This window comes from Corvus hawaiiensis, chromosome 15 (genome assembly GCF_020740725.1).
Source record: "Corvus hawaiiensis isolate bCorHaw1 chromosome 15, bCorHaw1.pri.cur, whole genome shotgun sequence".
NCBI classification, from domain to species: Eukaryota; Metazoa; Chordata; class Aves; order Passeriformes; family Corvidae; genus Corvus; species Corvus hawaiiensis.
In genome coordinates this window covers 1359197-1372424 of record NC_063227.1, presented here as the reverse complement: position 1 = coordinate 1372424, position 13228 = coordinate 1359197, and the positions used below count along the sequence as shown (strand labels likewise).

The 13228-nt window shown below is 51.0% G+C and overlaps 2 protein-coding genes across 5 annotated transcripts; one reads left to right on the top strand and one right to left on the bottom strand.

Annotated features, from left to right (window-relative positions):
- Positions 1–226: 226 nt before the first annotated feature.
- RNF14 (ring finger protein 14) lies at positions 227–7350 on the top strand. 4 transcript variants are annotated; one of them, XM_048319405.1, is made up of 9 exons: positions 227–311; positions 614–758; positions 1264–1445; positions 1940–2091; positions 2381–2908; positions 3615–3843; positions 4440–4612; positions 5124–5254; positions 5857–7134. In XM_048319405.1, exons 3-9 carry the CDS (start codon positions 1292–1294, stop codon positions 5918–5920), a joined length of 1431 nt encoding a protein of 476 aa, XP_048175362.1. In that variant the 5' UTR covers positions 227–311; positions 614–758; positions 1264–1291; the 3' UTR covers positions 5921–7134. The 4 variants fall into 4 exon arrangements, with proteins under 4 accessions (XP_048175362.1, XP_048175363.1, XP_048175361.1 ...); XM_048319406.1 differs by lacking the exon at positions 227–311 and having other exon boundaries at positions 360–758; positions 5857–5939; positions 6648–7350; XM_048319404.1 differs by lacking the exon at positions 227–311 and having other exon boundaries at positions 360–758.
- A 307-nt stretch (positions 7351–7657) lies between these two features.
- GNPDA1 (glucosamine-6-phosphate deaminase 1) lies at positions 7658–12463 on the bottom strand. The gene is made up of 6 exons (XM_048319408.1): positions 12156–12463; positions 11978–12079; positions 10679–10861; positions 9914–10098; positions 9157–9331; positions 7658–8885 (listed from the first exon to the last, which is right to left on the bottom strand). The coding sequence occupies exons 1-6, from the start codon at positions 12277–12279 to the stop codon at positions 8788–8790; spliced, it is 867 nt and encodes a 288-aa protein (XP_048175365.1). The 5' UTR covers positions 12280–12463; the 3' UTR covers positions 7658–8787.
- Between the last annotated feature and the right edge of the window lie 765 nt (positions 12464–13228).

Here is a 13228-nt window from a genome sequence, read left to right as displayed (position 1 = left end):
CGTGCGTCCAACTCCTGCCCGTGCACAGACACCCCAGCACTCCCTCCCTCCGTGCCCCTTCCCTGGGGTGCTCGTTCAGTGCCCGAGCACCGCTGCTGGAGGCGGGCCCTGAGCAGCCCGGGCTGGCCCGGCCCGGCCCTCCCGGCCGCCGGGGGAGCTGCGGGGCCGGGCCGGCGCCTCCTCCGCCCGCCAGCGCTTCCCGTCCCTTCCCTTCCCGTCCCTCCCCGTCCCTCCCCGCCGCCGCTCTGCGAGGGGCAGCGCCGGCCCCCCTCGCTGTTCCCGGCCCGCTCGGCCCGGCCGCGGCTGCCCCGGTGAGGAGCGGGTGAGGAGCGGGTGAGGCCGGGCCGGGCTCTCTGCCCGGGGCCGCCGGGCCGGGGCACAGCGAGGGCAGCGGCCGGAGCCGCCATAACAACGGCGGGGCTGGGCCTGCAGCCCGGGGGTCGTTCCGGACCCATCGCCGCGGGGACCCCGGCCCAGCCCGGCCCCGCAGCTCGGTCCCTGCTCCGGCGGCTGGAAACGAGCCCCAAGCCGTGAGCGAGCAGTCGGGCACGGAGCGCTGAGGGGACTTTAACCGCGAGCCTGTGGCGGTGGTGGTGGTGTTGTTTGTCCGCAGCAGCCCCGGGCCGGTGCCAGCGCCGCGGCTGTTTCCCCTCGGCAGCGCCGTGCCCGTGCCTTGAGGGAGGAGAAGACTGCGGCCCTGCAGGGATGGTCAGAGAGCGGCTCCTCGGCTCTGCCTCTGCGCTGCTCTGACTCGAAAGGTAACTCATCAGACTGGATTTATTTCCCTAAATGTAGAGCTGAGATGCTCCACGAGCGCATCTACAAGATGCCTGTGCAGGATTTGAACCTTTTTCTGATATTTTCAATTACAAATGGGACTGTTTCCCTGTTTGCATTGGAACACTGGACAAGAGCTACTGTTACTAATTCATTTCTCACGTATTTTGGGGGGCTGTTTTCTTTCAAACATCAATGAAATGTCCCTGTGTGACTTGTGTCATCTCCATATTTCATTATTTCCTCACTTACAGCTGTCTTTACCTACTAACACATAGTTTGCTTTCTTTATTCTGTTGGTTTCTTTTTCTTTTTTTTTAATTTTATAAAGCTACCAATATTTTTTTCAACCTGTAAAAGACCTTAATTATATTTCTCATTGTTTTAGATTGATTACTTGGGTTTTTCTAAAGCTTACTATGCTATAAAATAGGTGCCTCAAATTGATAATTTGAATTGGATGCATTAACTTGGTTGATGTTGCAGAGTGGTGGTAACTCCACAGAAAAGTTAAATGTCTTCAGAGGACAAGGAGGCTCAGGAGGATGAGCTGCTGGCTCTGGCCAGCATCTACGATGAGGATGAGTTCAAGAGAGCAGAGTCTGCCCAAGGAGGAGAAACAAGAATTTGTTTGGAGTTGCCTCAAGACTTCAAAATTTTTGTGAGGGGTGAGTTGAGGTGTTTTGTGTTGTCCCAAGAGAGGCTTTACCAAGCTCAGGTGTGACCTGAGGGAACAGTGACTGGACAAAGCTGTGGCTCACCTTGTGCTGTGCTTGTTGGGGATTGTGTTTGAGCAGTTTAATCCTCATACACAGAACTTCCTTAGTAAACTTCAAAATCACAGATGAGTAACAGCACTTCTTCAGAACAATTAAGTTCATTTATTGGGTTTTTATTCCCCTGAGGATATGTGTTTCCAGGCTTCTGGTTTGTGCAGGATGTGACATTTCACAGTGCTGCTGTTTAACTGCTTTAATCACAGAGCTCCAACCCCGTGACATTTTACTGCGCTGAGAGTTTTGTTATTTAGGGTTGAACGAATAATTTTAACCCCAGAAATGTATCAAGTTAACAGACATTGAGTGCTGTCAGAAACAGCAGCTGTTTGTTAGTTTTCATTTTCCTGTTATTTCTCCAACTGCCTCGGTGGGCCCTGGCTCAGGCAGTTCCACAGAGAGCCTCCAGAGCAGCAGGTTCGAGTATTCCGTCTGCTTCCTGCCTCCCCTCGTGCTGAATTTCGAGCTCCCACCTGACTACCCATCGACCTCCCCACCTGTCTTCACCCTCAGTGGGAAATGGCTCTCCCAGGCCCAGGTTTGCAGAAGATTTTTAACGTTTTGACAGCTGAGTAAATTAATAATTAACAGTTAAGCAAATTAAAAAAAACCAATGAGGTTGCTCCTTGGTTGGTTCTTCGTTTGCCTCTTGGTCACTATTCTGAGGAAGGAAAACTTGCATCTGTGAGAACTACTTTATGTGCATTTTATGGATAAAAACTGCTGAATTTGAAATCAAAGTTTGCACTAAGGATTGTGGGAGGGGAGGAGCCCAGTTAGGAGTTACCCAAACTTACCAAAATCAGGAATTCTTTCTTCTTTCCCAGCTCAGTGCTCTTTGCAAACACTTGGACAATGTGTGGGAAGAGAACCGAGGCTGTGTGGTCCTGTTTGCCTGGATGCAGTTTCTGAAGGAAGAAACACTGAATTACCTGAATATTTCATCGCCATATGAGCTGAAAATGTGCCCTCAGGGGAAGGGGCAGAGCCGGACACCAGTGGGGCCCCTCGAGGCTGGGAAGGACTGTGGGGGTGCCACAGGCTCTGCCACAGCTGAGGAGGAAATCATGGATGCCAGGGCTGTGCAGGATGTGGAGTCCTTGTCCAGTCTGATCAGGGAGATCTTGGACTTCGACCAGGCCCAGAGGAGAAAGTGCTTTAACAGTAAGATGTACTCGTGCAGTATCTGCTTCTGTGAGAAGCTGGGCAGTGAGTGCATGCACTTCACCGAGTGCAGCCACGTGTACTGCAAAGCCTGCCTGAAGGACTACTTTGAAATCCAGATCAGGGATGGCCAGGTGCACTGCCTCAACTGCCCCGAGCCCAAGTGTTCTTCTGTCGCCACTCCAGGCCAGGTAATTCCCGTGCACAGGGGCTGTGGAGCTCCGTAACCTACCCCGATTCCAGAGCCAGGCTGTGGCTCTGCAGGGTGGGCACTGGCAGTCACAGAGTCATTTAGGTTGGAAAAGATCTCCAAGATCACCAAGTCCAGCCTTTGACCCAGTCCCACCATGCCAGTAAACCATGTAGTGAAGTGTTGGGCACTTGGGCACCTCCAGGGATGGGCACTCCAAACCTCCCCGGGCAGCCCCTGCCAAGGCCTGAGCACCCTTTCCATGGGGAAATTCCTGCTGGTGTCCAACCTGAGCCTCCCCTGGCCCTGCTTGAGGCCATTTCCTCCTGTCGTGTCCCTGTTTCCTGGGAGCAGATCCTGACCCCCTGTGAGCTGTTGGAGAATCCGGAGTGGATTCATCCCAGCTGTGGGTACCTTTTCACTGACTTGCTGGTTTTTGCTGCAGCAGGCTCAGAATTACAGATGCAAGGAATCAGAGAATCCCAGACTGCTTTGGGCTGGAAGGGACCTTAAAGCTCATCTATTCCACCCTCTGCCATGGGCAGGGACACCTTCCACTGTCCCAGGCTGCTCCAAGCCCCAATGTCCAGCCTGGTCTGGGACACTGCCAGGGATCCAGAGGCAGCCCCAGCTTCTGTGGGCACCCTGTGTCGGGGCCTCTGCCTCTGGGTAAAGGATTTCTTCCCTGCACGTGGCTGTGTTTGCAGGTGAAGGAGCTGGTTGGGGAGGAGCTGTTTGCCCGCTATGACCGCCTGCTGCTGCAGTCCAGCCTGGACCTGATGGCTGACGTGGTTTATTGCCCGCGGCCCGGCTGCCAGACCCCCGTGATGCAGGAGCCCGGCTGCACCATGGGCATCTGCTCCTGCTGCAACTACGCCTTCTGCACCCTCTGCAAGATGACTTATCACGGGGTGTCCCCCTGCAAGGTCACTGCAGGTGAGTCCCCTCCCTGGGCTCCACGGTCACACCCCGGCACAGCTCAGTCTTGGGTGGCAAAGCCCAGAGTTGAGCAAGGGAGCTCCTCACCCTGAGCTTTCTGAAAGGAACATTCATTTGGAGGAGGGCCGTTTCTGGCAACTAAATATTCCTTTGGTGACACTCCTCAGCTCAGGAGCTGCCTAAACTGCTGATTGTCAAATGCTGAGAGGCTGTAGCAGGGGGATAATTACTTTATATTCTCACTCTGTATTGTCAGTTGATACTGGAATCAGGTGGAGGCTTCTCTCTATCTGGCCTCAAAATCTTGTGACAGAATTTCATTAAATATACAGTCAGAAAAAATACTCCCATTTTTAGTTTATTTTACATTGATCCAATTCCATCAACAGATCTTTTTTATAACAAAGCAGTGTAAAACTGCTGAATTTTGGGGAAGAGTGGTTTTAATATTATCATCTTAATGTATTTTAATAGTTTTCTTGCTTTTTAATTAATGTTAGTTTTCTTTGAGAGTCTTTTTGCTGCAATTAGCTGGACTTCTATATCTAATATCTTACCAAAGTTGTCTGGTTTGGTTGGATTTTGCCCCCCAGAGAAACTAATGGATTTGAGAAATGAGTATTTAGAAGCAGATGAGACAACTAAAAGATTTTTGGAACAACGCTATGGCAAGAGAGTGATTCAGAAAGCCCTGGAGGAGATGGAGAGTAAGGAATGGCTGGAAAAGAACTCCAAGTCTTGTCCTTGCTGTGGGACCCACATCGAGGTGAGTGTGGAGGGAAAGGCTGGGGAACCATGGAACAGAAAATAACCCCCATGGAGGCAGTTCTGGGTGGGTTGGAGCCTCCAGGTTCACCAGGGAGGGGAAGTCTCTAGGAAATACTAAAAGAACTTTCCATTTCTGTCTGTGGGACATGGAAAAGGAGGTGATGTGTTTGGATCCCAGGGACTGGAGTATAAACAGTGACTGGTGATCAGGCTCCCACACTAAACAGATCCAGGCTGACTGTGGATCTCTAGAAATCCTTTTGTTTTCCCGGTGTTTCAGGCTACTGCTGGTTCCCATTAGAGCCAGGAAATAAATCCAGCTTCAGAAAAGTCCTAATTTCCAGTACTTTTGGTATTCTAACCAATTTCCAAAAGTGCTGGGATCAGTGTGATGGAGCTGGGGGGGATGTGTTCACTGACTGCTGTGGTTCTGAGGGCTGTTGGCAGAGAGGGGCTGAAGCCTGCCACAGTAGGGTTCTGTTCTCACCATTTCTTGGTTTTTCCCCCAGAAACTGGACGGCTGTAACAAGATGACCTGCACAGGGTGCATGCAGTACTTCTGCTGGCTCTGCATGGGCTCCCTGTCCCGGGCCAACCCCTACAGGCACTTCAACGACCCCTCCTCCCCCTGCTTCAACAGGTCGGTGCTTCAGGGACCTCCTCCACTGCTGGGACACCTATTTCCTACTTTTCCTTACAGTCTCTCCCAGATTTTTACCTGAAATTTGTAGCTACAGTTTAAAACAGTTTCTCCTCTCAAACATTTGCACTAAAGAGTAAAAATTGGGTGTGATTCAGGATATGGTTTTCCTTTTTAAGAACTTTGGTTTTAAAATTCTGGAGGAGTCTTCTGAGCCTATTCCTGATTTTTTTGGTCAGGTCATGACCCCACCTTTCCTGTGCTGCCACAGCCTGCAGGGAAATGTTTCCCTGCCAATACTCAGGTACAGCTCGAGGGTTTGGGGAAGAGCTGCTTTAAGGAGCTGCAGATTTGCCTCACATTCCCTTGGGGAAGAGCCAAGGGACAGAGGTGCTGCTGTGAGACAGGTGACAGGCAGGTCACAGGAGGGTGGCAATGGCAGCCTCTCAGCCTTGTGTATTCCACAGGGCACGGATTGGTTTGTGATCCTGGAAAAACCAGGGGAACTTGCTGCTTTTGTGCTGTTGTTGCATTTAGAGTGATACTTTTTTAACATATTGGACTTTTTTATGCCCTGGTGTCACTGATTTTCTGTCTTGCAGATTGTTTCAAGCCATGCACATCGATGATGGGGAGTTCTGGGAAGTGGAAGATGATGATCAGTAGCTTCCTCCAGCAGCAAAAGGTGAACAAGCCAGAGACAGATGCTTTTTGTGTCCTTTGTTTGCTTTTCACTTCCATTGTGTGATACAAGAGTGGTAACTGCCCTGCACTGCAGGACACTCACACCTCAGAGCCTGCTGCCAAAACCAAAGGAGACTTTTCCCTATCCTGGGATCAGGAGCATCATGGAATACCCAAACAAACATGTTCATTAGTTAAGAAGTCAGAAATTGGAAAACCATTGGAAAAATACACACTTTTTTAAAAGCCAACAGACAAAACTGAAGCCTCAAGTCCTGGAAGTATTTGGGGGTTTCCTTTAGGGAGACTGACCCTTGCAGACCCTTGGATCCCCTTGGATCATGAATCTTGTGGGTTTGGGGTGGTTTGGTGGAGCTGTAGTGCTCCCTCTGGAGCTGCTCGGATGGGGGGAGTTTTCTGATGCAATACAGAAAATTTCGTTTGTGTTCAGCAACAAAGTTTGTTGCTTTTCTGAATTTCCTGATGTGCATCTCTGCAAAGCAGCTCCTGGCTCTGTCACTGGTACTTTGTAATGACATTAAAGCTGATTATCCCCAACCCTTCTTGCTGGCTGCTGTGCCTGAGCCTTTGCATCCCTGAGGGCTTGGGCAGAAAATGACCAACAGCCATTTCCAGGGATTTCTGTGAGGTTGGTGACTCCCAGTGTTGCTGTTGGATTCCCTCACGTTGCCTGTCCTTGTTTTGGCAGGGATGAGTGCCAAGGCAGTGAGCTGAATATGTGACCAGTGAGAGGGTAAAAAGTATCAAGAAGAGATGAACTTGAATTCTTCAAGATACTGACAATTACCTTGTGTTCTCAGATGATGAAGTAATTTATTTTTTACTAACTCTTCATATACAAAATTTGAGTATTGATACTTTTGCTTCTGGACTAGATCCTTTATTTCCACTGGTTTTGCACTTCAAGTTATTCCAGAAACCAAATTGTTTCCCCTAAAATCTCAGCAAGTGGTTTTGTGAATATGAAGGTGATTACTGGAAGGAACCACTAATTTTTTACAAGTTCTTCCATTTGCAGAACAGTCTAAAAGTTTATTTGGAAACTAAAGCTGCATGTGCTGTGTTCAAAAGCAGAAGGGCCTGGATGGAAAACTCTGGAGCTGAGACTCCTCAGGAACTCAGGGTGATCACAGCTCACTCAGTTCTGACTGACAGTTAATAAATTTATCCTGGGATACATGGCCAAAATGAGTGGTGCTTCAGCTCCTTCTGCAGAGGAGGAGTCTGCCCTGTTGGAACTGGCAAAGATTAAAAAGATGAAAGGAAGAGCAAATCTCACCTCAGTTTAAGCTCTAGGTCAGTGTGTAGGAAAAATGTACATTGTGTATGGTTTGAGTTGTACTTCCTGCACCTTTCACATGCACTAAATTCACTTTAAGATGGTAAACACAGCTGTGTCCCTGTTTGTCTTCCTTCTGGCACAGATTTGGCAGCACAGGCGTGTCCAGGTGCTCCTGGGAATGGGACAGCCCAGAGCTCCCACCTGGAGCTGGCACGGGATGTGTTCTGCTCCTGGGATTTCTGTGGATGCAAAGTGCCCTCCCACCCTGAGGGCCCTGCTCTTCCCTCAGAGAAAAACTTGCCAGCAAACACTGGGCAAAGAAGGGGGGAGCAGCAGGAGCTCTTCCCACCAAACTGCCTCCAGGACAGCTTTGGTACCATGGGCACAGTGAGACTGAGCACCAGATAGAGTCAATGTCACCGTTTAAAAAAAGTAAAGACATTTAGTGTAGAAAGTTACATTACAGATCAACCGTTTACAAAATTTCTGTATGAAGAAAAGAAATGTTGCCCAGTTTTCTTGCCACTCATATCCTCATTGGATAGAAATCCCAGGAATCCCATTTCAGAATTGGTGGGGTCTTGGCTGTTGTCCACCTGTGTGGGGTGTCTGTAATTGAACAGAAGCTGAAGCCAGTAGGAACAGAGTGTTTCCTTTGGGGCTGGTTTGACATTTCCTCAGAGAAATGGAAAATTTTTCAGTGGGGAGAGCACCAGGCAGAGCAAGTCATGCCTGGGCCTGAACATGAACAAGGGCTTTGTGTGTGACAGCAGTGACATCCTCAGGTGCCTGAGCTGCACCATGGACCCCGTGTGGGGGATGCTGCTGGAGCCTCTGCTGCTGAGGGGTCTCAAGTCCAACATGTGGCTCAAAGGAGGGCTCAGCCAGGGCTTTATCCAGTCGGGTCTTGGCAACCTCCTAAGGACAGAGCCTGCACAGCCCTGGGGATCCTGTCCCACTGCTTGGCTGTTCCCACAGTGGGGTTTTATCCTCTCCAGTGTGAGCATCATGTCTCCACTCAGGCCCCACTGTCTGTTCTCATCTTCCCCTGGTTCCATCTTCTTGCTGACCTTTTGTGCTGTGGGTGCTGCTCTGAGCTTTCCCTTCTCCAGCTGGACAATCCTATTTTCCAGGATTCTAGTGTGTTTCATGGAGAAGGAGTAACACGAGGTACTTGTCCTAATTGCAAGGAATACACCCCCCAGTGATCACCCACTTGTTTCTACACCATTGTGCTTCCATTTATCCTCACATTTCAGTTCTGCAGCCTTCAGTCCATGCTTACAGTCAGCTCACAGATCAAAAAACTCCATTCTTCATTTCCTTCAGAGAATGAGTTGGTGGCAGAAGTTTGTGGAACACAGAACACTGGATCCCACCCTCCTTTGGTTAATTAAGGCAGGTGTTTGGCATCTGTCTCTTTAATGGAGAGAAGGAACCATACGATCATTCTGCTAATTTAAGAACAAATATGAGATCAGTTTCTGCAGCAAATCCCTTTTCTCCCAGCTGTTTTCAGCAGCTGGTTCAGCACTGCCTCAGCACATTAATCACTGTATGGCTTCTTGGACTGGCTCCTCTCTGCTCCCATCTCCTTCATGCTGTACAAGGGTTCCACGAGCTTGTTGTGAACCAGCATTAAACCTGATGGAGAGAGTCAAAAGACAATTTAAGTAAACATAATGAAGGAAAATGCTCATTCATTGGATGCTAATGGAATTAGACATTACTGGTGTCCTTGTGTCTTTGCCCCCACACCAAGCATTAAGCATTTACCTTCACACTTGTACCACTGTGGTGTATTTAAGGAACAAACTCCTTTGGGAGTTGATTATACAGCAACATCTCTGCAAAGCACGGCTCGTGGCTCCTAAAAATCTAACAAAGCAGCTGCCTGGCCTGGTCAAACATTCACCTTTGAAGTATTTCACTGTTTTGACTTTGAGCTCCAGCGTGGCATCCTCGTCGCACACGAACACGGTGTTGGGGTGCTGCTGGAAGGCCGACACCGTCCACATGTGGTTGACACCGTCCTCGATGGCTTTGTACAGAGCAAAGGCTTTGTGGGCTCCTGTGATCAGGATCATCACCTGCACCCCCAGACACAGAGAGGGGCAGTCAGGGCCAGGCACAGGGGCTCAGGGAGAGCCCAACCACACCCTGCCGAGCTGAGAATGGGGACACCCCAGTCACCCTCCCCACAGCCACTTCTGTGTGCTGCTGCTCTGGCTGTTTCGGCTCTCAATGAAATCACAGCCTGGTGGGTCACTGGAATGATCCTTTGGGCACCTCTACACTGAGATTTAACAAGTGTAGACCAAGGAATAGACTCCAGTAAAAGTGGTCCCACACAGTTCTCATGACCGGCTGGTGTGACATCAACTCAACCTGATTCCTGCAGTTACTCTCCAGGTGAGATTCCTAACCAAAGACACCCTCCCAAACCTTCCTGGCTCCCTGTGGGGAACACCTGCTGCAGGGCTACACAAACACAAGTGCCAGCAGAGATGGAACAAGAGCCTTTCCATGGTGTTGCAGGATGCAAGAGGACAGGAGGATCAGGCATTCTGTGGCAGGGATACCCTACACTAGAAGACATGTGGCTGCTCCATAACAGGATAACCTTTGGCTGCTCCAGAGGGACTGGAGGAAGCCACTGCTTTTTTCCTCACCTCTTTGGCATCCATGACAGTGCCTACTCCGACTGTCAAAGCCATGGTGGGCACTTTGGAGAGGTCACCATCAAAGAACCTGGCATTGGCCAGTATGGTGTCCATGGCCAAGGTCTTCACTCGTGTCCTGGACACCAAACTGGATCCCGGCTCGTTGAAGGCAATGTGACCGTCGGGGCCAATACCTGGGAAGGGACAGCATGAGCAGAGGGTCAGCTGAGGGAGCAGAGCCAGCAGCTCTCCCAGGAGAAGGACAGGCAGTGCTCCTGGGAACACAGAGCTGAGAAAAACCCCTGCAATTCCTCTGCTCCTGCTCAGGTTTGTGTCTGGTAGGAACGACAGCAAGAGCCCCCTCAGAAGGCATCAGACAATTCCCTGATTGTGCTGGGACAACAATAAAGCAAAGTAGGTGGCAGAACCTTATGGCAAACTGATGGGAAGAGCTTGTGTGGGAAAAGCTACTCCCAGCAGTTTCCTATTGGCACTGACAATTGATAACACTTCATATTTGTACAGTCACAGCCCTTCCCAGTTCTCCTGCTAACATTTCCTGAACAATTCGTTGACTGCACTGAAAGACCTAAAGCTGGGAGTGGTACGTTGGGAGACAAGGCTGCCAGGACACAGTGCCCAGGGCCATGGACTGTGGGGTGGCTTTCACTGCAAATCCACTGAAAATGAACAATCCTGACAATAAATGAGAGCTGGGGAGGACAGGCACAGCTTTGGGACAGGGTTTAGAGGCTGCTGCTCTCGGGTTCTCACCTCCAACAAAGAGCTCGATGCCTCCTGCTGCTTTGATTTTCTCCTCAAATGCATCACACTCTGCCTGGAGATCAGGGGCATTTCCATCCAAGATGTGGACATTTTCTGGTGAGATGTCAATGTGCTTGAAGAAGTTATTCCACATGAAGGAATGGTAACTTTCTGGGTGATCCCTCGGGAGACCTGGTAACAGAACACGCAGACTGAGGCCAACTGGAACAGTTATCACCTGTAACATAAAGCACTTCCATACCCTTGCAGTGGCTTTGGTGACAGAGCACTGCTCTCTGTGTCCTTTGTCATGCCCTCAGCTTTCAGAGTTGTTTTTATTTCCCTAAATACCAGAATTAAAATCAGCTCCTGTAAGATATGTGCCCATATTCTATACGACAGATGTTCAAAAAGCAGGTGTGTGCTGTCTCATCTGTCAGCACCTTTTCAGCCTTCCTCCCAGTATATATTAACGTGAATGATTAAAAAAAACTGTGTAGAAGCCTGGGAAATAATAATTATTATACAATTATTGCATATTTTCCCCCATTGAATGCTATAAAACCACACTGGATTGCTTACTCCCTAATGCTGCTTGATTGGGATTATTCACAGAAAAAAACCCTCTTGACCAGGGTAAAATAGCAAATTAGCAAAATTAGCAAATATTTAGCCTGTAGGTTTTTCACCTTTGGATCTTTTTTCTTCTGAGGAGAGTGTTTCACCATGGCTTCAGAAAGGAAACAGTCCCCTGCTATCTCAGCAGGAGATACCAGAGGGCACTCAGGGAACACACTGGACCTTGTAAGGGACCTTTATAATCCCAGAGCAAAGGTGGACGTTAATGCTGCACACTGAGCCTGCAGTGATAAGCTGCTCCTTACCTGGTCACTACCTGAGTGCAGCTAAAATACAGCAGTGTCTGTAACAGTGTGTGCAATACTGGGCAACACCCAGTAGCCAGTTTTGTCCATACGTTTTCAAACCTATGCAAGAATTTCAAATTTTTTCCATAGGTTTTCAAATTGTCCCCATCATTCCCTTTGCTAATTCCCTGGAGGCGTTTAAGGAAAGACTGGACATGGCGCTCAGTGCCACGGTCTAGCTGACACGGTGGTGTGGGGTCACAGGTTGGACTCGATGATCTCAGAGGTCTTTTCCGTCCTAACTGATGCTGTGACTCTGTGCAATGTTGTCCATCTTACCTGGACAGGTGGATTTCGGGCACCGCCAGGCTCTGCCGGGGTCAGGGCCCAGCAGCTCCCGGGCAGGGACAAAGGCGACAGGCCAGGTGGCTGCGGCACTCACCCACGTACTCGTCCATGTTGAAGGTCTTCACGTACTTGAAGGAGAGGTCCCCATTCCGGTAATACTCCACCAGTTTGCTGTAGCAGCCCAGGGGGGTGCTGCCTGCGGGGAGCGGCCGCCTCAGCCGGGGCAGGGCCCGCGCTCGGCCCCGGCCCCGCGCCCGCCCCCCGGCACCCACCTGTGGGCAGCCCCAGCGTGAAGAAGCGCCCGGGGCCGGGCCCGAACTGCACGATGCGGTTGCGGATATACTTGGCCGCCCACTCGCTGGCCTGAGAGTAATTCTCCAGGATGATGAGCTTCATGGTGGGGCCGCCCGGCACCGCTGCTGCCTCCCGGGATCGCCTTCGCCGGGGATCGCCGCTTCCTCTCGGCTCGCCTCTGCCCGGGATCGCCGCCTCCTCCGGGGACCGCGTCTGTCCGAAATCTGCGCTTCCTCCCGGCTCGCCCTGCCCGGGATCACTTCCGCGGGCCGGGAAGCGCAGCCCGGGCCGCCCCCGCGGGTGGGCGGAGAGCGCCGGGCCCGGCCCCGCGGGGGGAGCGCGGCGGGGCCCCGGCAGGGCCGGAGGGCGGGCCAGGGTTCCCGGAAGGGCTGAATGGCCCGGAGCGATGCGCTGCGGCTGCCGAGCGGCCGCTCGGGTCAATCAGTCACCGCACTGCCAGCGCGCCTGTTGTCCCGGCAAAGCTGGGGAAAGCCGAGTTTCCTCCAAATACATTAAAAAGGCCATAAATATCTCGGTTCTGCTGGAGTGCCACCGTCGCAGCAGGGATCCACCCGACTCCGTCCTTCAGCTTTTCAGCCCTAAAGCGAAGCTCCCAGTCTTGTCCCACCAGAACGAGCTGCTCTCACACTTGAACTGTTCTGTAGGGACCCACTTTGGGGCATGTTGGGGTCGTTTCGGGGGATGAAGAGACCATGACCTCTGTCTGTCCTTGCTGCTCCTGGCACAGTGGTATCCCCAAAACACCTTCCTGCTGTTGCTCCAGCTGCCTTAAAGCTCTCATGGAAACGTGCCCGACCTCTCCTTGCACAGGCTTGGTTCACTGTTGGGATGCAAAGCTCTTACTTCCAAGTTAGACCGATTTTCAATTTCATCAGAAGGAAGAATGAGCTACAAATTGCTTTGCTGGGATCCAGCCCATGCAGTTCCGTCTCATTTTAATAATTTAAATGACCTGGCTGGAACCAGTGCTCCCGGTATTGTTTCATCCCGGAGAGCCCTTGGTTTGGGACGGGAATGACGGGTGTGGCGG

Excerpts from the sequence above, each read along its gene's own strand:
- RNF14 (XM_048319406.1), top strand. The coding sequence starts at position 1,292 with ATGTCTTCAGAGGACAAGGAGGCTCAGGAGGATGAGCTGCTGGCTCTG. Across the intron at positions 1,446-1,939 it reads CTTCAAAATTTTTGTGAGGG|GCAGTTCCACAGAGAGCCTC; the intron begins GTGAGTTGAGGT and ends GCCCTGGCTCAG. Across the intron at positions 4,613-5,123 it reads GCTGTGGGACCCACATCGAG|AAACTGGACGGCTGTAACAA; the intron begins GTGAGTGTGGAG and ends TTTTTCCCCCAG.
- GNPDA1 (XM_048319408.1), bottom strand. The coding sequence starts at position 12,279 with ATGAAGCTCATCATCCTGGAGAATTACTCTCAGGCCAGCGAGTGGGCG. Across the intron at positions 10,862-11,977 it reads CAACATGGACGAGTACGTGG|GTCTCCCGAGGGATCACCCA; the intron begins GTGAGTGCCGCA and ends TTCTGTTACCAG. Across the intron at positions 9,332-9,913 it reads CTGTCATGGATGCCAAAGAG|GTGATGATCCTGATCACAGG; the intron begins GTGAGGAAAAAA and ends CTGGGGGTGCAG.